Source organism: Zonotrichia albicollis, chromosome 6 (assembly GCF_047830755.1).
Source record: "Zonotrichia albicollis isolate bZonAlb1 chromosome 6, bZonAlb1.hap1, whole genome shotgun sequence".
NCBI lineage: Eukaryota > Metazoa > Chordata > Aves > Passeriformes > Passerellidae > Zonotrichia > Zonotrichia albicollis.
The window spans coordinates 11,133,141-11,160,999 of record NC_133824.1 but is presented as its reverse complement, the minus strand read 5'-3'; the positions used below and the strand labels follow the sequence as shown (position 1 = coordinate 11,160,999).

Below are 27,859 nucleotides of genomic sequence, written 5' to 3'. Positions count from 1 at the left end.
TTGAAGTGGTTTTACTCTCTCTCCCATTTGTACCTTAACCTTCTTTTCAGTGTAATATAAAATGAAATTGAAAAAATCTTACTACATCTTTGTTTCTGTGTAATATAAGGTGTCATATCTCACTCCAATCTCAAAGAAAACCTTTACTTAATTTTGACAGCCCAGGGAGCAGTAAGAAAAATGGATCATGGAGGTTTCCTAAAAATTATCTACATTTACCAATTTTAAGAAGGATTTAAATTTGCCAATTTAGTAATTTAAAGGCACCAATTTAAAGAAAGTACTTACCACTGGAAATAAAGCAAATCGTTGTAGAAACTCCTGAGATTCATACTGATCATAGTCTCCAAAATCCGCTAAAAAAAAAAAAAGAAGTCTTGGATTCAAACACTTTTAACAAAATTATTCAAAACCCAACTAATTGCAGCAGGACCTCCAAGTAGCAAACCTCCATTCCACTGAACTGTAATCATAAAGCAAAACAACAGAACAAACCAACCAATAATGTTTATAAAGAGAAAAGGTCAAAAAACTCCCATCTTTTTACCTTGTTCAGAATGATTGGTAACACTCCTTGTGGATTGAGAAGAAATGATAAAATAATTAATTTGGAAGCTCCTTCTATGAAAAGGGAGCACCTCTGACACACTACAACCACACAACTCTTGAATTAAAGCAGTGTTTAGAATTAACCTATTGTACAGATTTTAAATACAGATCATTCTTGAAACAGCAAGCACTGCTTCTGCTCATTCACCAGCTAAAATTACTAAACCTATCTGGTATAAACTACTTCAGTAATGGAAGCATATCAATTTAGAACCTGTGCTTTTTCTGAGGTATTTTTTCCCTGTGTTATCAACATACACAGTTCATCTCTTATACAGGAGTAAGAAATGAAGGTGAAAGATAAAAGGATGAATATTTTCCATCTGGAAAGAGGGTTATATTGAAAGACTTCTATAAACAACTCACTTGAGCAGAGAGATGTTTACATTGTCCAAATAGATACAAATAACACAGCAAGATTTTTTCAGTTGAAGGCCATTAGAACCTGGCTTGGATTAAACAGATTCACTGTTATATAAACAAAGTATTAAAACAATTTCTCCTACTCCACTGGTAACCACATTTTCAAGAAAACATAATCACCATCTTTATTGAGATGCAACCAATGCATATAACTAAATAAATTTTTTAAAAAATCTTTGTATATATGTTGTATATACTGCCAGTGATTTTAAGTCCTGTTCAATTTTGGCAGTTTTACAATTACTGTTAGATGTACTGAAGTGGCATTCACTGTGAATGATATACAAATAACAGTATACAAACACACTAAACACAGCTGTGGCCATTACAAACTTTTGGGAGATTCAGTATCAGACAAAAACACGTTGCAAGGAACACAAACATGATCAGTGCAGACACCCTCAGGACTGGTGTAGACTCCATCCCATCTGACCCGGGCCAGGAAAAATGAAGCTGCCTTTTCATACAGGTATCACTGCATGAAATGCGTTTTCAGGAGTGATTTGAACACAAGAACTGCTAACAGTCTTGCACACTAACTTGAAATAATCCTATGTGATAGGAAATTTTGGATAAAAAGTAGAAATACAAGTACATTCAAAGTTGCTTATTTATGAAAATATGTTAGAATAAAGAGCCTTCATTAATAGAAACAGAGGAAGGGTTTGTTCATTTAGGCAGACAACTGAAGCCTAAATGGAACTCCAATGTCTAATTCAAATCCAGCTCCTGAAACTACGTGTTAGATGCCCAGGTACACCTCTGAGGACTGCAGAGAAGTTCAGGGCCACTGATCCAACTGCTGATCTCCTCAGTCCATATGGCAAAGTCCTAAGGAGCAAACCCCTTTCATAACTTAATGAATTGGGCCTCTTGAGTGACATCAAGAAAACAGGAAAGATAAAATATATCACCAAAGTTTCTAATGTAACATTAGCTAGATGGTAAAATTTCTTACTTACCCTGAACTGCCAAACCAGCCAGATGTATTGCTTGTTCCACTGTGCAAGGAATGTTGCCTTCCAAGATATCTTTCTTTAATTGCAAGTAATACTGATACCTACAGGGAAAAGAAAAAGCTAACATGGGCTTCTTAATTTTTAAGAGAGAGTAGAAGACTATGCCTGCATTTCCTATTCATCTCTGCATTGCCCACTTTGAGTAGAGGCTAGTCTTCCTCATCTTTTGGACTCACTGCTTCAAGGCCTTTTCAAACACCTGCCTCCTTTAACTTCCATATATCATTCTAGAATCAGTGATCTTAAAGAACCTCTACAATTTCTATCTACTACCAAACCCTCTTCTCTTTTTTTTTTTCCTCTTCCTTCCTTAAAATTTTTGTTATTGTCTCTTTACAACATTCAGTAAACTGCTGCTGGGTTGCTGCATTCTCTTCCAATAGATCTAACATTCCCTCAGTCCCAGTAGGGATTTTCATTTCTGCATTACAATTCCTGAGTACATTTTGTTCTCACTTTCAAGGCACTTTTTTTTTCTTTTAATCTATGCTTCTCCTGCATCATCTCTTGTACATGCAACCACTACTACCTCTACTGTTTGTCCACAGTCTGAGCCACTATATGCCATATTTTTTCTGCCTCTTTCAGCCACCCACAGAACTTTCTATCTGGAGCCCAAAACACCTCAAAATTGCCAGTACAGCTACACCAACTTGGACACAGAGGACATTTGTCCTCTATAAGTCTAGTTTTTAAAACTTCCTCATATTAAGTATGTGCTGTAATTCATTCAGTGATTAGAAAGGTCATGTAAATGCCACATAAATTTTATTCATGATATGGATAGCTCTCTTCCATCACTGTTACTGCCCTGTTAAATACACTGATAATTTATAAATATTGTTTAGACTCTTGGGCATCCTACTACAAAACCCCAGTATATCATATGACAGTACACAACACACCCAAGAACAGCTGGATCTAAACTCAGACCTTCAAAAAATGGAAAAGAAAAAGCCCAAGGCATTTGGGGAATGAGTCTTCCCAGTCAAGAAGCAGAAGGTAAGCTCTTTCCATAGAACTGCTATTAACACCACCTCAACAGAGCACATCTCTTTTTAGCTATAACATTTCCTGGTGTACATTAAACATACAATTTGCTTGAACATGTTCAATCTCATTTATATCAAACAGGCATGAAAAAATCCACAGATTTCTGAGACTAACCTAGACTCTTACTATCAAAGTACCATCCTCTAAGACACAAACATAAGACTGGCACATAAATTCCTGCTTTCTACCAGGTAGCACACTGCCAAATTTTTGTTAAAGCTCTAGTATAAACACCATATTCTTTAAATAAATACCAGAGAAGACTATTTAAGGTTTTTCAGGTAATTTAGCTTCCCAATGCAACACCTCGATCTTACTCTAATGTATTCTAGTAAACTAACACAGAATCTGAACCAGAGATTTTTGAGCCACTAAAATTACCAAGATATAGCACAAAAGTTTCGAGTTTAAAAAAAAAAAAACCTTCAAAAATTACACATAAACCCAAAAACTAAATCTGTGAAGGACTGAGTTGTAACAACAGCACCAGTGTCTGCACCAAGAGATCTGCAGCTGGTGACCCTGAAAAGCTTTCACATCACAATTAGCAGGAAAGGTGTCTGGCAGGGTATTTCAGGAACAGAGACAGTTCCATGTAACCACAGAATAAATTAAGATGAAAAGGACCTCTGAGTAATCATCTGCTTCAACTCCTCACTCAAAGCAGGGCCAACTTAAAGTTTCAGCGTAAATGGGTTAGTTAACACAAGCACATATTTTTGAAATAACAATACATGTTTGTAATCCAGCTATGGGTTTTGTACCCAATTGCCAATTAAAAATAATCATTAAATCAGAACTGTACACATTAAACCATTAGCAGCCAATGTACAGGCCCATAGGAATAACTGGCTAGTATATATATATATATATGCTCAATTTTACTTTTCCCCCTGCAGCCAGCAACAATTACGTGATGTTGCCCAGTTTCACAGTAGAAATATATACATAACATATATACATAACATACTAACATCCATATTTATGGCTCATTGATATGCCTATGCCAAAAAAAAAAAAAAATGAAATCACAAGCCAAAGTAGCCTGTAGTGCCAATGTACTGTAAGATAAGAACAGAAAGTACTGAAAGCAAAACAAAGAAAGCATAGATTAATAAAATCTGCAAGTGCTTTGTTCCAGACAGATATCCATGAAAACAACATATGGATCTTCAAAACAAAAAACCAAAGAAACAAATTTAAAAGTCAAGCAAATTCAGAACAAATTCAAAAGTCAATGAAGGGACTAAAACAATTAAAAGACTGACCATGCAGGTACGCCTGTTACTTAAAACAGGTTTGAGCAGATTCCTAAGATCACAAAATAGTTACTTGCTTGCTTAGTTTATCACATTTTAATTATTCCAAAGATAAATTAGAATACAGTTTGAACATAAATTCTGCCTAAAATAGTTTTCATTTCTATAAAGGTAGGGGAGTGGAAAGAAGATGACTTTTAAATAAACTATACATTTCAGAATGTTGAGAGCAAATTTATAAACACACAGAAGTTTATACTATGAAGTCTACCTGGTAATCTCCTGCTGAAGCTGAGAAACAGTAGGCACATAGAACACTACTCCAAAATACACAGTTGGCTCCAAGGCATATTTGTCCAGCTGCTTTTTCAGAGGCTTGTCCAAATCTACCCATCTGCGCTGATTCTGCTTATTATAATACCAGAGACTGAAATAGGTAATCTGAAAAAGAGGTGTTTCAACGATGAAAAAGTTAATATTGTGATATTAGATAAAATATACTGCATGAGAGTCTTGATACTTAGAAATAAATGTTTTAAATCACTGAGCAAGGCCATGGGTTATTGAAAACTTCAGGAACTGCAGAGACATTTGCCATAAAAAGCAGAGATCACCTCCAGATAACCAACCCAGGTACATAAGGTCCCCCACCTAAAACAGTACCAGAACTACTCTTTATTTGGAAACAGTTCATAACTCATAACTCTGTTGTGGCCATTCACAGATGCTAGCAGTAGGCATTCATGTGTGACAGGAAATCTAAGGGAAATGGGGAAGACAAATGGAAAATGTCCTGGGACAGCAGCAGGGCAAAGCAAGGCTCCTCTGGGGACCTGGTAGGCTCCCAGGGGATGCTGAAGGACAAAAGAGCCCAGGACAGAGGGCTGGGGTTGTTGCACACACAGTCAGCTGTCAGAGCTCTAAGGAAAATCTGGAACCCCATGAGTGGACTCTTCATCCTGTTTAGACTGGAAACTAAGATGTGTGTATAAGAATTTTCAAATGTGTACATGGGCGAGCTTTGCAGGAATGTACTGAAGTGGCCTTTTTCTCCTAAGAGCTGTAGCTCCCCAATAAATTTCAAATCTGTTCTCCACAATATAAAAATGCTACAGCTTTTGAGAAAGCAAAAGTAAATACTTCTTTTACTAGGGAGGCAATTTTTCCATGACTAGTTGACAGAAATTATTGATTTAGAGAAATCATGATAAATACTCCCTCTGCTTTATAAAACTCCATCCTTAAAAACTTTATTTTGTGTAACTTAAAAATGTCTGAAAATATGTAAGGAAAAATATTGGATTAAAGGTGTTGGCAGTTCTACAGTTTCTAAATACATTAAAATTTATGTAGCAAGGACTTGGAGAATTTTCATGTCAATACCTACAGACCTAATTGGTAATTCTTAACATTCACTTATCTCTCTCCTTCAGTTAAAACACTTCTAATTATGATATCTAGTTTTGCTATGATAATGACATGAATATTTTCCAATCCATATCTGCTTGCTTGTCCAGAACTGAGCTAAATAAGAAACATGCGAGCAGATTTTAGTCAGTTTAAACATAATGGAGAAAATTAAATTTTTGTGGGTGACTCTGCAGTATGGATTTAGAACTGTACTGTGGAGCAAGTGAAAAATACTCTGATCCAGATTCCTTCTGAGAGAGGATCTAATAAAAATGAGGTTGTGTTGCTCAAGATGCTGTCCAGTGGGATTTTGACCTTCCAGGGGTGCCGTCCCTCAGCCTCTCTAGGAGGTCTATTCCAGTGCACTCTGTATTTTGTGTTTTGGTTTGGTCAGGAGTGGCCCACTCAGGCAAGATATCTTCCTGCTCTGCTGTATCTGCTCCTCTTCCTGCTCGTGCAGTGAGCCATGCATATGCTTTAATGAGCTCAGCTTTTGCTGGGCAGCTGTCCTGTGCTCTTTTGTCCTTCAGCATCCCCTGTGAGCCTACCAGGTCCCCAGAGGAGCCTTGCTTTGCCCTACTGCTCTCCCATGTCATTTTCCATTTGTCTTCCCCACTTCCCTTAGATTTCCTGTCACACATGAATGCCTACACCTACTAAAAGAAATATGGCTCTGAATATAAATAATATAAACAACACATTTGTTATTTCCCAGTCCAGGCACACAAAGTTTGCTGACACCATAAACAACACTTTATTTCTATTCTTCAATGCCCCAATCATAAGGTGACCACCATCACCCCACGGGCTATTGTGAAGACAGTGGCTCCAATTCCATAAGGTACTAGGGAAAAAAAACCCAACAGTAGAACCACAGAAACACCATTACAAAAGAATATCATGTTCACTGCAATATCATATGATAAAAAGGATAAAATGTACTGAATGACTGACTCCTTCCTGCAGACTGAGTAAGGAAAGGAATGTGTGTAAAAAGGTGTGTTTCTCTTTCATCCCAAGACTGTTAACGGCATGCAAGCAGTCACAGGAGCCAAAGTCAGACCAGGATGCTGACATTCTGCTCTGACCCAGCCCAATTCTCTGACAGGACAACCACATCAGCCTCGGGCTGGGCGCTAAAATGTGGAACCACAACATTCTGGGCAAGGGCAATGGCCATGGCAGAGACTGGAAGAAAAGGGTAAGAGCTACAGCTGAAAGTTTTCTATAAATGCTATCACACAAACATATTTGTAAGCCAACCGAAAATACACCCAAAAACAAGTACAGCAATTGTTTGAATAAACTCACTTGCAGCCTTGATGTACTTAAACCTCACAGAAGCACAGATGTATAACAAAGGTGAGGAGAAGAGACCACAAACATTGCCATTGTTACAAACTCTCTGATTTAAAAATACTCCTGGTTCTACGCCCTGAATTTAAACTGAACGTATAGACTATTTTTAAGGCATGATGATCACTTGAGTTGATCTATTTCTTGGAAACATTGACCACTTTTTCTTGCCTACACATAACTGAGTATAACAGACTAAGAAAAATGTTTCCACGTTTTAAAATATCCTCTGGAATCCAGCATATCTTTATACAAGCCATGCAAAATACTACAAACCAAAGCTGGTCTTCTGACTTCTATGCAAACCTTTCACTTCACTTCAAGGGCAGAATTTGATCCTGTGAGTTTTCAGAGGAGCTTATGCACCCTGGAATATTCGCACTGATTAAAATAGAACCCACTTTTATTCATTGCTAAAACATTTTATTATTAGCAGCTCAGGACAACATCCAGTGCTAAAAAGAATGTCATGACATAATTCTTAAAATATGTTAAGCTGTTAAGATTAACACTACTTTGAGGTTCGGTTATTTTAGTGACTTATTCATGACCCAACCCCTCTGAAGAAAATCAAACAGAAATAAAAGGAACATATAATTTCTGCACAGTTAATTTCTACCTACTTGCTTTCTGACACCAGAGACAGTAAATATTTTTGCGTAAAATTTCAAGAGCTATCAAGAACACAAAAGTACCAAAAGCCCCACACAGTATCCACAGCTCACAAGCTGGAGGGAGTGACTTCATCATTGAGGTCACCCAGACTTCCTCAGCTAAGCAGAGGAGTTTCTCCAGGAATGAGTGCCACAAAACTACATTACTGCAGGTGACTACATTAGATCCTCTGGCATGACGTGCAGTGAAAGTCAGAGAAGTGGGGCTGATCAGCCTTAGAAGAGACAAAGTAAAATCTTACTGTGGACTTCAATTGCCTAAGAGCAGGGCACAGAGAGAGAAGATAGAGCCAGGGTCTCCTTTGAAGTAATCACGGCACGTATGAGAAGCACTGGGGACAAACTGCAATGTGGGAAATTCCAATAGATCAGGAAAAAAATTTCACAACAAGGCTAGCCAAACACTGGAACAGATAGCCCAAAGAGGTGTCAAATCTCTATCCTTGGAGGCACCTGGGTGGTAAACCCAGGCACCCCTGAAGCACCTGATCCTCCTGAGCACAGGTAGGACCACACAAATCTTGGAGTTCCCCTGAGGCATGGCAGTGTTCAAAATTTACTTCAGCCTTACATATTTAATAATATAATTTCCAGGTTATTTCCATATCCTGCACTATAAATCTTACAAAATATGTCATAGATTACCAAGAGACTGGTCAATACAGTGCCTTCTAATTAATGCATTTGGTTACCTGCCTCAAGGGTACCTGAGGAATTCCCATCCTAAGATCTGAGGCAAAAAATCAGAAAAGATAAAACAATAGTAGAAGAATGCAGTCAAAATGTATTTCCAGGCTTTTCCTCTTTTACAAACTGTAAGACTTCCCTGATCAGAATGCTGAGAACACCTTTCCTTCTTGAAGGAGAAGCGCTGCAGTCAAACTCATAAAATCCCAGTTAGCCCAAGGGCTCCACCACATCTAGCTTTATTATATGCTTGGATACAGAACAGCCCCTGCTATCAGGACAGCGCAGTTGAAATAAACCACGTGCAGGAGGACTGGGTCAATAATCTTGTAATAAGCACAACTGGCAGATACCAAATGAAAGCTTTTCCCTACGCCCAGTGTTAAGAGCTACAGAAGGAGACAACAGGCCTTGAAAATTCTCCAGAAACTCCGTTCTTATCACAACAGACAACCTCCTCCACAAAACTTTCCAGTCTCTACCTAAAAAAGGACTTGGAGCAGCCTGGACCAGGCAATGTACAATATCCAAGATTTCCTGGAAGTGGTGGAGAAAAAAACATCTGTGACTCCCATCATGTAGCAGCCACTAAGGAGAAAGTTGCACTTCTCTAATTACTACCATGACCAATTCTTCTGGCAGAAATAGGAGGATCACTGACATAAATCCCTCCCTTTCCCCCCACATTGAAGCTATTTACTGTAGGGTACTTTTGTCTATACTGTTTTTGCTGTCCTAGCACTGACAAGCTCTTCAACTGTAGCTGCAGGAGGGAATATTTAGCAGAGTAGCTATATGAACAAAGAGACAATTTATTCTTAAATCTTAGTTCTTTCATAATGGAAATTTTTTTTCCAAAACTCACACAATTATTCTCCTAACTACTCTAATATGGATTTCACAAATGCTATTTAAACAAAGTAATTGCCAACTATAGTTTAAAGCAAAACAGAAGGGATAAAAAATAAATAAGCAAATCAATATATTGCAAGGCAATCTGATGTATTCTAACTTATTCTAATGTATCACTGTACAAATCACAATACACTGTGTTTTACACCCTTCAAATATCTTGAATAAACAATCTTCTAACAGGCAAGGAAGATTCTACTCATCAGGACATTTGACAAAGGTAAGCTGACTGATTTACAAGCTAAAGAGCCATACCTTCCTATTGCACAGAAAACATTATATCCAAGGTATATTATAACCTCTGGCAGAGATAAGCCAGTTATCAACATGACCCAGAAATGCATAAATATACTTTTTTGAAAAAATCATGTTACTTTTCTCCACCACTGTTCAAGGCTCTGAGAAGGATGAAGTCACATAACTGCTTTTGACTTCACCTTACACATCAGTGACATTAGAAGAAGTATAATGTTCCCATTCATCAGAGGTTTACGTTCTGATTGGTTTACTAAAAGGAAAAGCCAAATTTCAAAGAAGTCTAAAAATACTAAACAATAAGCTAATGCCTTTGCTTCAGAAGTAAAGAAAACCTCTTCTGTCAAAATTGGTATAAAACTGTACAAAATTGGTATAAAACTGACATGATGATAAACAAAATGCAATTAAGTGGCATATTCAAATTTTGACTTAACTTTATAAAAATGCTAAGGAAATCAGGGGCAGGGCTTCCTAATTGCCACTATTGTTTTCATGGAAAAACCTTCATTTTGTGCTGCTCAGTATATGACTGACTGCAAACCCTTTATCAGAATGTAAATCTTCTTTCCTTCAGAGGAAGGAAGAACTACAATAATTGAACTGAGGCAGTTGCTGATTTTTGCCTAACTATTCTATCCTCCAATTTCCCTTGGTTCCTAAATTACAATTATCACACTCTTATAACTAATACTTATTTCAGATGGATTCAAATTTGCTTTTCAATAAAGCAGCATCTTTTAAACGAATCAGATTACACATGGAATACTGGCATCATTATACATATTTCTCCATGTCAATTTCTCCTTTCCTAATAATAAGGAAAATCTGGTTGAGAGAGGCAACCACAGAAGTTCAAGTACCAGCACTGCTTCTCCTCCCTATTTCTACAAGCATCAGCTAAAATGTTGTCAGACTTTGATACCAGACATAAACATAATTATGTTCATGATCCCTCTGTCATGACGTGGCCCAACTGTCATTTGTCAGACAATATGGTTACTGATGCATAAAGACATAAGAATATTTATGGTTGAGCTTGGTCTGATTTTAAAAACACTCTTTTTATATGCAAAATACATTTAAGAAACCACCGCAATGAATTAAAGGTATTTTTTTATGTTTTCTCCAAAAGATAACTGATGTTTAGAATTCAGAGCAAAGTTTTACAGCATAGTTCAAGCATTTCCCAAGCACTGTTTCAGAACTTTGAAGTTATTCAGGATCCAGATAACCTTGGTTCCTTTTCCTCTGCATATCCAAAACAAACACAGGAACTTCCATATGCACAACACATACACTCCACAGAAGTTCCCTGCCATTGGTTCTTATTCTTGCACTCTCCCACATATCTGCAGCTAAGTCAGACTCTGCTTGTACACAGTAGCAGAATTTGCCCCTGCTCTCTGGTTTAGAGGTGCTGTGTTGTTTAGAAAACAACAACAACAAATCAACAAGAGAAAGGCACCAGTTATAACATCTCCTCCCAAACCTAGCTAGCTAATGTACTAATGTGCATTGTAGCTATATTACAATGTTCTAAAAAATCTCTAATCTCTATATTTTCAAGGATTTCATTTGCATACTCATTGCCTTAGATGCAAGATTAGCACTGTTGTACATACTTTTTAAGGTAGTTAACAGTAGAGATCTCAGCATTTTCTCAAAACTTGTGATTCCAGAATGGTTTTCTGTACCACCCTTTTGCATAAATCATGTTTAGTTATAGTTCTCTCATGGGGTAAAAGACAGACTGTTCTACAAAGGTAAGTAACTTATGTTCACTATTCCCTTTGGCTTCTTTCCCCAGTTCCTCAGTTTAAGAGAGCTGGATTACATTCTCATGCCTGATGAGTCACATTCTAGGAATACCAGAAGATACTCAGTTTAATGAATTCATTTCACTTTTCTATAAAGTTTACCATTCCATAAAAAAATAAAGTTGTCAACATATGTAAATCTTCCTAAATGCTAACTATGTGTCCATACCAGTATACAACTTGGAAATTGAGAAGTGCTAACTGGAAAATCAAAAGAAAAACAGTGTTTAGCCATGCAATGCATAATTTGAAAGTTACTCATTTACATAAAGATCTGTTAAAACAAATATCTTAAAAGATGGCACATCCTTAAAAATAGTTCAGTTCAGCTGTCCAAATTCAGTAATTCCAAACTACACCAGAGAGAAAGAGGTATTTACAAATGTTACCCCTGAACGTGTAAAAAATGGTAGAGATTCCCCTAATGCCTCATGCAGTAAACTGTTTTGAAGATGCTTGGGAACTGCTTGTCCTAGCTGTGGAGGCCATATACAGTAATCTGAAACTGATACCTTGGATGTGAGAATGGTCCCCAGCCTCAGTATTTAAATAAACAGTCATACTTTCATGTTGAACACTTAGAATTCAACTTCATGCTCTAAGGCTGTTCAGTGAACTAAAAATAGGCAACTTCTTACAGAAATACTTTATACTTTACTGCATCAAAGCCTAAAGTTGTTTTTGCAGGTTTAATGAAAGTGCTGAACACATTTTTCTTTCTGAAAACTCTCTACTGAGCAAGCCATCAGGAGTGATCCAGTATCTGCTTGGCAAATCTGACTATTTAAAGGCAGAAAAACTTTTTCTGAATGCAAGCTCTGGGAAGTAATTTATACCCCTATTTTCCATTCCCTTTTATTGCAACACATTTTCCTGCCAAAATAATCCATGCAAGAATGCATGATTGAAGGAATCTGCTCAGAGTTCAATAGTGTACTGTCAACTCCCTTATTCTGATATATGATCCTTAATTGAGGGAATTGCATCTCTTGCTCTCTTTTTTTTTATGTGTTTATTTTTAAACAGATATTTAGGAGTGGTTCCAAAGAACAAGATAATGAAGAATAGCTGAAAAAACTGCATTTCCAGCACTCTGACTGGTTCAATAGAAGCTAGTAGTCATCATTCAGGAAGACAAAGCCTTTGCATTTTGCAAACAGTAAAAATTCCATACTTTCTGTGACTAAGTTCCATCTGAAAGTAGACAGATAAAATTGACAAACTCCATTCACACAACAATAATTAAATTCTAAATATATGATATCTGATGTGTTCTAGGTAAACACTAAGGCTACAAGCATAGCTAGATTCTCCTTTTGTTAGAAGGAGAAAGATTAAAAAAAGAAGGTATACCCTTGAAAAGAATTGCATTTTCCAAAAGAACTGTACACTAAAAAATACTTGGAGACTCTACAAGAATGCATATTGCAATCGAAAACAACCACAATAAACAAACCCTTATGGCTTCACATCTATTTTGTTTCTTATTATTCTTTAAACAGAAAGAATAAAAAGCATTTTTGAAAACAAATTACTATATATAACCTTTCCCACTGAGGAATCCTACAGTAATGCATGCTTGCTAAAATAATAATGTTTGCAGGATTGAGTTCTAAATATATTTTCTCAATATTTGAGCAAAGTTACCAACAGCTGCCACTGCTTGACAATAAAAAGGTAATATTTCAAAGGATCATAGTTATAAATGTAAATATTTATTACTAATTATTTTCACAATTACTCATTTTTTGGTTACTTAAGTCCAGGGTTTTCATCCTGTATTTGAATTCCATAATCAAAAGGTCATTCTATGGCAGACCACATAACAGAACAAAAGGGTATTTTTCAGAACAATGTTAGCAGCCCAAACTTTTATCAGTAGTTTTTTCTCTCCTGCCCCCCAGAAGTGCACATACTGTCATAGTTCAATGACTCCAAAATCAACGAAACTAAACCTTTCAGACTCTAGGGGGAAATGTCAGTTCACCCAGGACTGAGAGCATTCAAATACTGCCTTCAAACCACCTGTGCTCAACAATTTTTAAAATAATGACATTGGTTCATATGTTGGTCATCTATGTAGATTTCTCTGAACATTTCAAAGCTTAGCATTTCAGAAAGAATTCACTCAACACAGAAGATGTAGAAATAATCACTAAATGTGTGGAAGAGTAAATTTCAGTTCCACAACCATCCTTTAAAATACCAAGTAAGGAGATTTTGGGGGGAAAACAGGTTGAGCAGATATTTACATATTCAACCACCACAAACCAAGTCTCTCCATTAGGCCAGCGCTCTATCTATATGACTGTGTATGAGCTCCAAGACAGTGTCTGCCAATATATTTGTGGTATTTAAACAAGCAAGACAAACAGTTGGTAACTGGTACACTTATCACATTTTGTGCTTTAGATTCTTTTTACAGCACTAATACATCAAATACGCACACAAATAAAAAGCTGTCTTATGACTCAAGTCTTGCTGTCGTTTTCAATCATGTTGCTTAGGTAGAAATTATTTTCTTCCTTTGTGGGTTTTTTCAAGTAGAATTTTCATCAATGTCATGTTTAAAAAACAGTTGCCTTTTTTTTTGCTGCATTCTAAGCTTTTATTCACTGATACTTCTCACATTTCCTCCCCTTGGACATTCCCTAAACTCTGTAACAACTTTAACAACTGTTTAGGAGCAACCCAAGTCCCCATAAAGACCAGAAGGTGAAGAAACAATGGGAACACAGGATAGCTGCTCCAGTAGCTGATCAACTACATGGCAAGGAGTTACCACATAGCACCAAAAACTAAAGTTACACCTTCACTTGACAACTCACTTACCTCCCGCAACTCAAGCCTCTGAGCCACTGCTTCCAGACTTTCCTGGCCCGTGCTTTCCACTGACAGCGTGAACTCCACAAATTCATTGTTGAGCAGCTGGATACGAGCCACCAAGCAACTCTTGCTGGATACTGTGTAACGTCGAGTTCGTTTCAATTTTAACCCAAAAGGAAGAGGCATCTTCTTTTCCCCCCAGAGATGGTTAGTGATAAAGAGCCACTACCACTGAGACCTTGAGAGGTGACAAGAAGGCACCTCCTCTCTAAAGGTAAGGAGCTGTAAAGTCTCCAGAGATCAACCAGCAGCAGCAGTATCCATTAAAGCCAAGCAAGTTTTCCACCAAGAGACAAGGAGAAGAGACATCCACCGGAGTCCTAGTAAGGAACGAAAGAGAAAAATACAAGAATCAGAAAAAGTTTGACTGAAAAGGGAATGGTAACATGGGAAAAATAACATGTATATTTTTTTTCTAAATCTAAATAATCAGCCTACCTTTCCAAAACGCAGGGCTGTTATGTATTCAAATAATGAAATAAGTACCAGAGTTTCTGGTTTTTCCACAAATGACATTGGGTTTTGGCAAGTTGATCTCTTTTTTTTAAACTCACAAGTGAATAATGAATCTTAATCATGTGTGACTGCAGTGTCTTAAAATAAGTATTTATAAACTGAATCGCTATTTAAATAAAATATGTTTATGAAATCTGAGTTGCCTATGGTATTTGTAATACTGAACACAGACGGTTTCTTTATGAGCAAATCCAGCAAACTGGCTTGTTTATCAGAGCGTTGTGCAGCCTCAGCCACTATCTGCTGTTGGATTAAACACAAAACCAAGCCCCATAAATGATAAAGGCAAAAAAAAGAAAGGCAAGGGAGGCCTTAAAACTCACTCCTTACCAGACAATTAAAGTGCAATTCCTTTAATCTTCCATGGATTACAGCAAGTTGTACTGCTCATTCCTTATGTTAAACTGCTGTATGATGCTTCAGGTTATGCTTTGCCTCACCAAGACAGTATGTGAATTCTGAGAACCTTTTATTTCCTAATTTTCCCTTGAAAAACATACTCTTACCAGACTACAGGTAGCCACCCATCTCCCCACTTTTTGCAAACACCTTCACGCCTCTTTTCCTGTCAACTCTATTCCATGCTTTGCCTTCCTCGTTTCCCAAGTGTTTTCTTAGCGCACGCAGCCTGGTCTGTGAAACGTGTCACAGAGTCACGGGCGGGTCTGGGCTGGAAGGCTCCTTAGCTGGGTCAGGGATGCCATTCCCTCGGCGAGGTGGCTGTGCTGGGCTGGACTAGGCTGGACTGGGCTGTGCTGGGCTGGACTGTGCAGGGCTGTGTAGGGCTGTGTAGGGCTGGGCTGTGGTGGGCTGGGCTGTGGTGTGCCGGGCTGTGCTGGGCTCTGCTGTGCTTGGCTGTGCCGTGCTATGCTGGGCTGGGCTGTGCAGGGCTGTGCTGTGCTGTGCGGGTCGCGGCGGTAGCGCCCCCGGAGCCGCCCGGGCCCGCCGCGCTGCTGTCCCCGGCCGCGGGCACAGCTCTGTCCCTGCTCCTCCAGCGGCAGCGCCGCCCCGATGGAACGGGAATGAAAACAAAAGCCTACTTCTCTTCTTGATTTTTTTTTTTTCCCCAGGCCGGCATGTATTAGTAGCGTATATTAAAAGGCACAATTTGATTTCTGAGGACTCTTAGGATGACCAGACAGGAGGACCATGAGGATATTAGTTTCTTTGGAATGGGGGAACAGGAAGAAGTAGTCTCCCTAGCACACCTGCTTTTAAACTCAAAGGAATAGCTGTAAACACACAGACACCACATTCTCCTCGGACACTGATATACCCACCTAGAAACTTATCCAATGTAACCACAAACTTTTCAGGCTAAAAACTCCCTATCAGACTCCCTACTCCCCAGTCAGCAAAGAAGAGAGGAAGGTGGAAAGACATTAAAGGCCTACAATGGGAGGAAAAAGGAGGCAGCAAGGCATTTTTTCTCAATGACATCTTTGCAACCCTCCAAGAATGACCAGAAGCATATTTCATGACCTTGTTTGTGATAATCTTGAAGCAGTTCTACACAATCACCATCCTCAACAGATACCGCCTAAAATCTCAGCTGAATGAGAAAACAATCCCCACCCAAACACCAACAAATTCGGTTTTGGGTGTAGCTGTAGAAGAAACAACAGATAGCAACAGGTTTCCATGAAAAATTTAGGGATACAGAGGGAATCCTCATGTTATTACTCCCTCTGCACTTTGATCCTCCAAATCCAGCCCTGCTTGAACAGCATGCAGGGAATGCTCTACAGACAGAAGCTTTTAGTCCCCTGTCCACTGCCAGCAGAATCTTGCACTGGATTTATTCCTGACAGAGTAACATTTAGCTGGCTGACCTTAGCTCCTGTCCCTGAGGTCCACTTTCCAATACATTCTTTGCACAGTTAGGTGTCTTCTTTGGTGCTACAGCAATGAGAGAAACCAATTTACTCCTCTCTGAAAGCTACAGTCAGAAATGCAGAAGTGTTTTAATCTCAGGTTTTATGGAATACCACTGAGTGTGAAAGACTTTCAATCTTTTCTGTTCATATCAAGGGTTAGAAAAGTATTTTAAGAGCATGGGGGGGGGGGGGAACCCAAAAAACAAAAATCACTAACCAGAGGCTAACCTGACAGGTGAAATTTCCAAATCATCTAATGCTGGCAGGAGGCAGCCTCAGACTTTCAGTTATTTCACTATGCAAACAGGTAGCAATGCAAACATAGGAGGGAAGTTTAGAGCAGAAGTTTCAGAAAGTGCCAGCCAGGAACATTCTCCAGGTTCTGATCTGTTGTTTACACTGAATGCTCCACTGAGCATTTACCCTAAATTATTTCATTTTTGTACGCCTGACATAATCTTCATGACTTCTGTAACCCATTTATAACAAGAAAAAGTCAAGTAATTAACTTCCAGACCATGTTATAAAGGTAAACTAAAAAAAGATTCCTCGCATACAATTGTGTAGAACAAAGGCAAGTTTGCTGAACAAACAAACAGGTTATCATTCAGTATCTTCTACTGCTAGCCATGTGTAGTTCTTGCAAACATTGTTGGTTTTATTCAACAGCTGTGCATTCTGCAGTCCTAGGTGCTCTCAAATTTGTCTGCTGCATTACTTTAAATTCAGAACTACCTACATCGTTTTAAGCTACTTTAGCAAAAAAACTCATGGCTACATACTGCCAGGAGTTACAAATCCAACTGATGACCTTTACAATAACAAGCTTTTATTTACCAAGACTGGAATTTTCGTGCAACAGCTAGCAATGTCTTTAGCAGCCAAACTTTGTACCTTTATACTTCAACAGCAACCTGTAGCTTCAAAAGTGCTATATTAGAATTTCAGCAACATGGCCATGACTAATGTGTGATTACTGAGCACTGTGGTATCTTTCTCCTTTACCTTCACCTCCTACTCCCCCCTCAGTTATTACCATTTGACTTTACAATTTTTTTAAACAGTCTGCATAAATGACAGTAATCAAAATAAAACAGACACATATCATGGTGAAATAGGGTTCCTATTACTTCACATTCTTGAAATACATATATTTTTATTTCACAGATATTTGGGCAGTCAAAAAAGTAATTAAAATACTCCACCCTCTCCTTGTTTTACCAGTTAATCTTTGACATGACTCTCGGACTCTCGGAGAGAGCAGCAGTAAGTGCATATCTCAAACTTAGCCCACCTCCAGAAGCACAGTCCCATTTACAACCATTTACTTTTCAAAAAGTAAGTGGTTGAAACTCTTCAGCCTTACAGCACACGGCAGAGAAGATCACCCGCTATGTGTTTACCGTGCCCGCTGTTTTTCCCTTACCTTGCACCGCGATCCAAAGACACCGGGTCTCCTTTCACGTACGTGTAGCCGATAAAAACCCCGAGCGCTCCAAGGCTGCTTCTGCCGGAGCCATCTCATCTGTATTCCTCGGGAACTGACTTACTGTGTTCCTCCCGTCCGAAACAGCTGCTAGCTCGGCTAACCCACCTTCTTCTCAGATCACTCATAGTGAAAACATTCCTCACTTCCTGTCTCAAAAAACTTGCTCTGGATATCATTCCACTGGGTAAAGAGCTGGGGGGTGGAAGAAAATACTACAACAAAATAAACCTGTGCCAGCCGGCTCTTCGGGCGGCCTCTTTCATGAGACGCTGTGCCACATGAGCGCAAATTGCGTTCTCAGAAATATTTTCGAATCGGCCGTCCCTGGGTGCCTCTGTGTGTGTGCATTTAATTTCTTTTCCTGGAGGCGTTCCCCTCGCTCTATCCATGCGGAAGGATACGCTGAAAGAATTAAAGCGAAGGCCCGTATGCTTGTAGCCCATTACCTCAGAGAGTTGGAATGCCTGGCAGGGAGAATGTCAGCAATGAACAGCTGCTTCTCTGGCTACAGGGGCACTACACAAATAGGGGTTACAACAAATAGCAGGCAATCCTTGCTTTTTTTAATCATATGATCATTTATTTTAAGCCTTTCCAATTAAGGCAAATGTCTTACCAAAATTCTGTTGGTGTTGTTTTCATGCAGCTTGGAAATATTTTCAAGGTTTAAATTCCTGTGTGCTTTACCAAATGACCTATGCACGTACATTTCTGTCCTTGCAAAGTTTCAGCTGTTAGTGAGATACACAGAAAAAAACTCGCAGACTAAAGGCTGATCTTTCAGCCTGTCTGGACTTAAAAACTCCCAAAGGTGTCAGTAGAAATTATACCCTTAAGAACAGCTGTCTTAGCAAGCTTTAAATGCGTATAAATTCAGGACTATTTATAGTGTTTAACTAATGCAAACACCACAAGAGGGGCTGTGCTCCAGTCTCACAAGTGTATGAAGACCTCCGTGTGTTTGTGTGCATGTGAAATCAACAATTGTGTACAATTTGGAATATTCCACATTGAGTGAACTGGGCAAAAATTTATACAAATTTGGAACCAGTCGGGGATGAGGAAAAAGGTAAGTGAGTATGTGAACGCTGACTAATAACTGTAAAACCTAGAAAGTGTTTTGGTAATGTGAAGTGCACAAACATGCTACTGTCTGAGCAGGTCCAACCTGCAGGTCAACTATGCAAATAGCAAGCTGCTCACGAGGACGCTAACCTCAGCTGAAATATGTAGGTAATTTTGTACTAGAATGAATTCTTCTGAGTTATCCCTCCTGATCATCTTCTCTCAGATCAGAGTATCACTTTTTTATTCCCCTCCACACATTAGCCATAATTATGGTGAGCAGTCCTTAAGCAATATATAAACCATTAGTTGGAGGAATCTTATGTTGAGTAAAATAAACTAACCTTGAACTAACCCAAATAGATACTCTTTGCTAAAGATGTCTGCTAGAGGACAGAACTGCAGTTACTTGCTGGAGAAAACTGACTGATACAATGTATGACAATTCCAAACCATGAAAATTCAGGTTTACAGAGGCAACCCCGCCTATTTCTAAAGAATTCATACTGGAAACAAAGTCTCAATTCTCATATCTGTCACATTTCCTATTCTAATTCTTCATCACACCCTTTTCCTGCCTGATTCCCTGCCTAGAAATTGCATTTATTAGACCTTCCTTGCTTTCCATAGTTAGTTCTTGCTGCATTTTCCTTCTTTTCTTCTTCATTAAAGACAACACCTCATCTTAAAAGAGACAGCTATGACATTGTCAATAAGTTCCTTTGCAGCTTACATCTCCTTTTGAAGTTCATCACATTTGTATTCACAAATATGATTTTTTTCTGCTTTTTCCTTCTTATAACCCCAGTTTGTGCCAAAACTTTGCGGTTTTCCACACTTTCTCCACATTGCCCCCTCATTTTTTTATCTCACCACCTCTGTATTACCTGCTTTGCTCCAGCTATTAACTCTAATGAAAGGAACAGAGATAAAGGCATCCATGAACATATGATGGACTCTGGTAAAGACATATCAATAAAATGTAGTGATTACCTGAGGGCACAGTACTGAGCTTCTGCTTCCCCCTTTAAGCCCCAGCCAACACACAACATTCATGGTTCTTGACCTCATCTTTGCTGTACTCTTTATTCTGTTTTTGAAGTTCATGTGAGGAAATGAATAACATCCCAGAGCTGAATTCTGCACCCCTTGTTCTGTAGATGCAAGGGAAAGTTTCTGTCCATTAGGTTGATTATGGCCTGCTACTTTTTTTTTCTCAGAAAAAGGAAGACATCCTCCCTTCTGAGACAGGTTTTTGGAGGGTTGGTTTGGTTTTTTATCTTGGTTCAAATATATGTTTGCAGTTTGAATGTATCAGGCAATAGGTGGAAGTTGATGCAAATAGTCCTCTTATTTCAATTCCACAGGAACTCTCCAGCATCTGGTCTTTGTATTGACTAAAGGTAAAACAGAAAGTTGGAAGCAAGCCAAACAGGAAGCAGAATCAGGCAGCCTCCAGGCAGAAAAGGGGTATGCAAGTATATACTCCTCAGCCTAGTGGAAAATTACCCTTTTGTGATAAAATTCCAGCAGGATAACCCGGAAACTGCTAGTTAAAGGGGCTTTCCCACAGTGCTGAAAAATGAAGAAGTCTTGTGGAAAAACATCTTAATTTACACCATGCTAAACAGTAATGTCATGAACTGAAAAGTCAGAATAAGCCTAATTCTAAATCTGAAAGCTGTTCTCTAAACAAATTCACTTTATTCATCATGTTTTGGTTCTGAAGCCTTCCTGTTTTTTCATCATTCTATTTCTTATTTGCGAGAAAGCAAGAGATGGCTGGGTCTTTATGCATCATTATATATTTTTGATGGTAGTAGAGAGGACTGCTAGAAAAATGACCATACCATATATCTATTACATGCTTGAAGCCTGCAATTTCATGTGTACAGGCTTTATTTTTACTTAGAAGGCACTGTAAAGTGTTGAACATATTCTATTAAGTAACTAGTTAAGGTTATAGACTTTTCCTATTAGAAGAAAACAGGCAGTTTTCCTACACAGAATGTAGTACTGAACTTGAAGAAATGAGCTCCTGCTATTAGTTGTAAAGGAAACCTTCCTCAAACAGAGTAGCTTTATGTAGAGTAAATCCTTTACTGATTAAATAAACTTAATTCTTGTTTCTGTACTGCAATAATTATTTTTCTTTTTCCAATACTACAACACAGTACAACATAATTGAAATCTTAAGAAAGCAACATGTGTCTCTTAAAGGTTAAAATGGAATGGTGCAGTTAAACTGATTTGTTACTGGTTCTCTCTCGCTGTAACACCAGTGGAGTCAGGCAAACAGCTCAGATCATTAGCAATAATTAGTGTAAGCTATCTCTGTATGATGTTTGATTTATATTAGGAACAGTGATGTAGAAAGGGATTAATACAGCTGTTAACTACAATGCCTGGAGTTTATTTTAATCAGTGGCATTACTTGGAAAAGACCCTTTATCTCTAGGCTGGGCTTTCTATAATATGACCACTCATTAAACCAGCTGAAATGAATCCAAGGCATTGGTGCAAAACATAAATTGTTGGCCTCAAACATTACTTCTTTTTTGCTTACTTGTAGGCTTGTCATCACATCATTCTTCACCCCAACCCCCGCTGCCCCTGCAACTAATCCCTTGTAGCAGTGAGATGCTTGTAGTGGGTGTAGATGTCTGTACCGGGTGTGTGTGGCCAGTTTTGGCAGTGGAGGGGCTACAGGGGTGACTTCTGTGAGAAGCTGCTGGAAGCTTCCTCCATGTCTGTTAAGGTAAAAGCCAGACAGCTCCAGGATGGACCCTCCACTGGCCAAGGCCAAGCCCATCAGTGGCCCTGGTAGCGCCTCTGGGGTGACATTTTTAAGAAGTGTGGAAAAGTTATTGCGCACAAGCAAATTTCAGCCCGAGAGAGGAATGACAATATGCGATAGGAACAACTCTGCAGACACCAAGGTCAGTGCAGAAGGAGGGGCAGGAGCTGCTCCAGGCACCAGAGCCAAGATTCCCCTGCAGCCCATGGTGAACACCATGGTGAGACAGCTGTGGCCCTGAATTCTACGGAGGTCAACAGGGGAGCAGAGATGCACCTGCAGCCCACGGAAGGAAGACCCCACGCAGGAGCACATGGATGCCTGGAGGCCGTGGATGTGTGGGAAGCCCGTGCTGGAGCGGCTCCCAGCAGGATCCATGGCCTTGTGAGAGATGAGCCCATGCTGGAGCAGGTTTGCCTTAGGGACCAGTGACCCTGTGGGGCAGGGACCTGCGCTGGGGCAGCCTGTACCTGAAGGACAGACTGACTGTGGGACAGGGACCCGTGGCAAGGCTGTTTGTGAGGAACTGCAGCCCGTGAAGAGGATTCCCACTGCAGCAGTGAGTATGCAGTCTGTGAGGCAGAGTGTTTCTGCTGGGAGCAGGGAGAAGGAAACACTGTCAGAGCAAACAGATGATGAACTGCCTAACCCCCACTCCCTGGTGTTGGGGGGACACAGGCAGGGAATCAGAAATAAAATTAAATGCAGGGAGAAGGAAGGGGTGCCGGGAAAGTGTTTTAAGACTTGGGTTTATTTCTCATTATCCTACTCTGATTTGATTGTTAATTAAACTAATTTCCCCAACTCTGTTTTATCCATGACGGTAATCAGTGAGTGAGGTCTCCTGTTCTTGATCTCAACGCATGAGGCTTTTTGGTATATTTTCTCTCTCCTGCCTTGATGGGGAAAGGAGGTGATAAGAGGTTGTGATGGGGGCCAGGAAACCTATATATCTGTAGTGTGACATTAAGAGTTACTTGAATACTTTTTGTATAGCTATACCATAATTTATTAGCTTTTAACAGATAACAGAGTATTCAATTTGTGTAATTCCCGAGAAAGAGCATTAATATTGGAATAACCCCGCAGTTGTGTTCTGGCATTCAGAGTTAACGCGGTTCCCTGTGGGGCGGCCCTGCGCCTCCTCAGCCCCGGCTCCGCCCGCCGCTCCCCCTCGGCCCCGCGGTCCCGGCGCGCTGCGGCCGCCGCCCGGCAGGGGGCGGTGCCGGCGGAGGCCGCGCGCTGAGCCCGAGCGGCGCTCGGTACCCGCGCGGGCGGCGGTGGGAGCCGGGCCCAGGGCCGCGGGGATCGGGCCGCTACGGACGGGGGCGGCTCGGCGCGGCCATGGAGATCGGCACCGAGATCAGCCGCAAGATCCGGGTGAGACAGAAGCAGCCGGGTCGCTCCCTCCGCCCGCGGTAGGAGGCCGGGCCCCTGTGTGGGGCAGGCCCGGCCGGCGGCTGAGGCACCGGGCTCCGGCCGGCCCCCCCGTCACGGCAGCCGGCTGCGGGGTCCTCGGCCTCGGGACTCCCCGGGAGGGCGGGAGCAGGAGAGTCGTTTTTTTGGGAAGCGGAGTGGGGGCACCCTGGTCCCCGACGGGCAGCTGCCCGGTGCCGTCGGTGTCCCGGGGCTGCCGCTGTCGCCCTGCAGAGCCCGGCCGGCCCCGGGGCTGTCCGGGGGGCGCGCAGCTCGGCCGGGTGGGAGCCCCCGATGCCGGCAGGGCCTGTCAGCCGCTCCCACTCTGTGGTCACCGTTTGGAAATCCCGGCAGGTTTCTGTTTCCCTGCTGAGCTGCGAATTACCTTTTATCAAATCAACTTAGATTTTTAGGGTTTTTTTGCACCTTATGAGTCCGGGTGGTCTCTGCTCAAAAAAGGCCAGCTGGGACTCGGAGATTGGATGGTAGCGCAGGCACTGGTCTGTACGGTAGAGAGAGTGAGATTCCGTTACTCTGCTGTCAGCCCCTTGCTGTTAGAACGTTCCTGTCCTGAGAGTACAGAATAGGAAAAGTTTTAACATGTTAAATCAGTGTGCTCAAACAGTAAATAAGAGAAACTTTGCTAAGCCTCCCACATCTTTAAAGTTAGAAATACTTTGTTGATCCATCCCTTAAACAATATTTCATTATTTTTTAGGGTGCTATTAAAGGAAAGTTACAGGAGCTGGGGGCTTATGTTGGTAAGTTTTGCCATGTGTTCAGCAATCTTTAGATCATTTTTGTTATGTAGGAAAAAACCCAGCTTAGCTAATGGAACTTACTGTTACCTGTGTTATTGCATACAGAAGCCTTAAGCATGAGAAGAAATATCTGAAGTGCTGGACTAGTGAGAAAGAAAAACATATACTTGACAAAATATTATAGTAAGCATAAGAGGAAGCAGTATGTGAACATCAGTATATGAAGAACTAAAAGAAAACAACTAAGAAGTCGGTCTAATAATCTTCCCTTTTAGAAATGGTGGCAAGGGATTTGAAAGAAAAACAAACCATGATGTGAATATCTGAGGAAATTTCTTTGAAGCATTAGGAGAAACATTATATAAAGCAAGAGCCTTGGAAATACAGCAGCAGTTAGCTGTGACCTCTCTGGGATGGAATCAGTCTTTCTTAGGCATATTTTTAACAGCTCTTGAATTCAGAGTGAGGTGTCTGTTGAAATTAGGAGGGAGGACAAAGATGAGTGAGTGGCTTAGGAAATTAAAAGGCCAGGTCAGAAACATTATGTGGGACAAACCTTTAAAATGAAAGAGCTGTGTTGAGCTAATGATGATGAAATATATGTATCTGAATCTTAGAGGCAGGGGGAGATTTTATTTTGGCTTGTGGCAGGAGGGGTGAGCCATGTGAACATCTGTGGTCTTATGAGTTTGTTTTTTCTGAACCTGGGAAGAAATGGGTATTGCACTTCAGAGCAGCTCTTTTCTGCAGCAGTAGAAGTTGGTAACTTAACACAGCATTCTGTTGGAAACAAAATACCTCAGTCCTGAAATTGCATTGTTGTTGTCTGTCATACTTCTTGGATTTCAGGTGAAGAAAAGGAATTGAAAGCATAATATAGTGATCCTGTGAGTTGCAGGGCCAAGTTCAAAGTTTGTTTTAGCCCAAATTCATCTGCTTTCCTGTTTTAAGGGGGGCATTGTATTTATGGAAAAATGTATTTGCTCCATAGAAGGGAGTTACCTATGAGCTGATATTCTGAACTCATTTGGTGCCTAGGAACCATGTTTAGAACTTTTTAATTGTAAAATCATCTTTTTCAGCATCTCAAAGCTTGTCTTTTGAAGTAACTAATTTTCTGTTGTTTGGTTGGTCGGGGTTTTTACCATCATTCCAGGTTTCAGTTTCTCAGTCCTGGATTCTTTGCTTTCTTCTGTATTTCTGAAATAAAAGTCTTTCTTGTCTCTAATACTGAGATGCTGGTAGAATACTAGCCATCTTTGATTCCAGCTATGACTCTTCTTTCTTTGTTTGCCTTCTGTCTCTGTGTTCAGAGGACAGGTTTCCTGTATTCCTTGGACCAGCAGACAATGTCTGCAGTTTCTTCTCAGTCAGCTTCTGAACTTCTTTAAATAACTTTGTATTCTTTATTGCTAAGTCTGTCTTGCCTTAGCCTCTTTTTTCTTTTTAAACCACTGTTTCCAAACTATTGTGATTTTTCAGGTTTCTTTTCTTGACTAGAGTATTTTGGACAACTTTTAAAGTAATCTTTTTCAAAAACTCTCCATGTCTTCTTTCAGGTAACCAGTAAAAAGTTGGTTCTCCATTATTCTAGCCTCTGCACAAGAATCATGCTTTTATTTCTTTCTGTAACTGCTAATTCTTTTCTCTTGAAAACTCTTCTACAAGAAGATGTTTTGAAACTAACTTGCTGTGTAGTGCTTACAAAGGAAATATTCATATATTTAAAGCAAGATGAAGTAAGTTAATTCTTCATCAGGTAGGAAATTTTTCAAAAGGCTGTAGTTCCACGTTCAGTTTAAGTTGGCATAAGCCAACTAAATTACAAAGTTTCTACAGTTACTGAGAAAGTAGCAACTTACTAAGTAGTAACCTCCTTCTTCTGTCATACTGTTACAGGTAATTGTGCTAACTTATGCTTTTATCTGTACTTAAAGTATCCTCTTTACTTTATCATGTGTTGAACCGCCTGAAGAACTTATGTTTAAAAGTAGCTTGGCCAATAAATAAAATTCATTCTAAGGTCCTAGGTCTGAACATTGGTTCATCTTGTGCAGCTTGTAGTTTGCAGTGAAAAAGAAACCCAAACACAAAGCAGCAACAACAAAAACTGAAACAAAAAGCCCCCCAAAAGAAGTGAGGGTTTAAGCTTGGAATGGGTTATGTTCAGCCAGTTGAGTAGTGGTGGTGCAGGTACAATGTGTGAATTGTGTTTTTGTAGTCTAGGGGAGAGAGAAATTATTTACAGTGTACATAGGTATAGAAGAAAGGCAATTCCTTTCATTTGGATTTTGATTTGTATTTTTCATTTTTTAGGTCTTTTTAGTGTTGTGTTCTGTCTTAGCTTGATTAAATAAGCACAGCTGTATCAGTACCTTGATTCAGATTCATAATTTGAGGTATTTCCCAGCTGTGTGCACTTACTATTGTTATGATCACATGATGCCATGGAGTGGGATTGGAGAGCATGAGATGTTTGATTAAACTAAATTGAAGTCAGTGCTCAAGAAGCACAACTAATGCCTTTGAGCAACAATTGTGGCAGTCAGTCCTTCGGCAGAGGCCAGAGCTAGGCCAAAGCAAAATGCCAAACACCAAACTCCCTAAACCCTTAATGTGGTGATGTTGGGCTCTAAGCACCTTCCTGTGCATTCTGAGGAGTGGGAGTGCCTTGTATGCAAGGGAATGGATTTCTCACAGTGTGTGAAATTGCATGCATTACAGAGTAGAAATTCAGTCGTGAAGTTGCTGGGATTTGTTTTATTTTTGTAGGTAGAAAATCTGGAAGTTAATACAGTTTTGATTTGTTCAATACACGTATCAGAAATGGATATTTATTTGTTTTGTTTCTGTAACTAAAGGAAATTTAACAAGGGTAAGGTGCTGTATTTGGCAATATTTGAGGTGATGAATATTGTAGATATTTTTTAATTTGCTGGTATTCAAGAAAAAGGATATAGGCAGCGGAGTGGCTTTCTTTTATTTTGTTCTTCTTTCCATTCTGTTTACTCCCTTTTTAAATACACTGATCTTCAGCTTATGCTCTTGTGAAGCTGAGGATCTTTTATTCCTTGCTTGTAGATGAGACTTGTATTGAATCTCATAGGAAATGGAAGACTTGTTAATTTGCTTCCCTAATCCTCTGCACAGTCTTTATAGTAAGATAGAAAGAAAATGGTTACTTGTTTAAAGATGTTTGTTATGTCTTCCATGATTTATTATACTTTAAAACAATGTGTTTCTCTTTCTATTAGATGAAGAGCTCCCTGATTATATTATGGTTATGGTGGCCAATAAGAAGAGTCAAGAGCAGATGACAGAAGACCTTTCCCTTTTCCTTGGAAACAATACTGTCAGGTTTACTGTCTGGTATGTTTGCAAGCTGCTTGTCACACTTCTTATCAGTAGTGCACGACTGCTTTCTATAAGTGACACCTGACATTTAAAAAAGTTATTTATCTTCCCATTATGTAATTTGTATTAATAAAACCTTCTACTTTGCATGTCTAATAAGTACATTAGTTTTAGTCTGTCAGCAGTTAGGCTTTTGAGGCGATAGTTAGATGGAAGAGGGC

At 39.7% G+C, this 27,859-nt stretch overlaps 2 protein-coding genes across 4 annotated transcripts in view; one reads left to right on the top strand and one right to left on the bottom strand.

Moving 5' to 3' along the window:
* The window catches only part of PTPN21 (protein tyrosine phosphatase non-receptor type 21), a 44,052-nt gene extending 25,390 nt beyond the window's left edge, over positions 1-18,662 (bottom strand). For both annotated transcript variants that reach the window (XM_014264518.3, XM_005483146.4), the window contains exons 1-5: positions 18,183-18,662; positions 14,310-14,683; positions 4,635-4,804; positions 1,995-2,092; positions 289-356 (exon numbers count right to left, since the gene is read on the bottom strand). In XM_014264518.3, the coding sequence (XP_014119993.1) occupies positions 289-356; positions 1,995-2,092; positions 4,635-4,804; positions 14,310-14,489 (516 nt within the window). In that variant the 5' untranslated portion in view covers positions 14,490-14,683; positions 18,183-18,662. The remainder of the gene's footprint in view (positions 1-288; positions 357-1,994; positions 2,093-4,634; positions 4,805-14,309; positions 14,684-18,182) is intronic.
* Positions 18,663-23,330: 4,668 nt separating this feature from the next.
* ZC3H14 (zinc finger CCCH-type containing 14) overlaps positions 23,331-27,859 on the top strand; it is a 22,795-nt gene continuing 18,266 nt past the window's right edge. The window contains exons 1-3 of one of the 2 annotated variants that reach the window (XM_005483147.4): positions 23,331-23,487; positions 24,242-24,284; positions 27,539-27,653. In XM_005483147.4, the coding sequence (XP_005483204.2) occupies positions 23,452-23,487; positions 24,242-24,284; positions 27,539-27,653 (194 nt within the window). In that variant the 5' untranslated portion in view covers positions 23,331-23,451. The remainder of the gene's footprint in view (positions 23,488-24,241; positions 24,285-27,538; positions 27,654-27,859) is intronic. The other variant, XM_005483148.4, reaches the window with a different exon arrangement.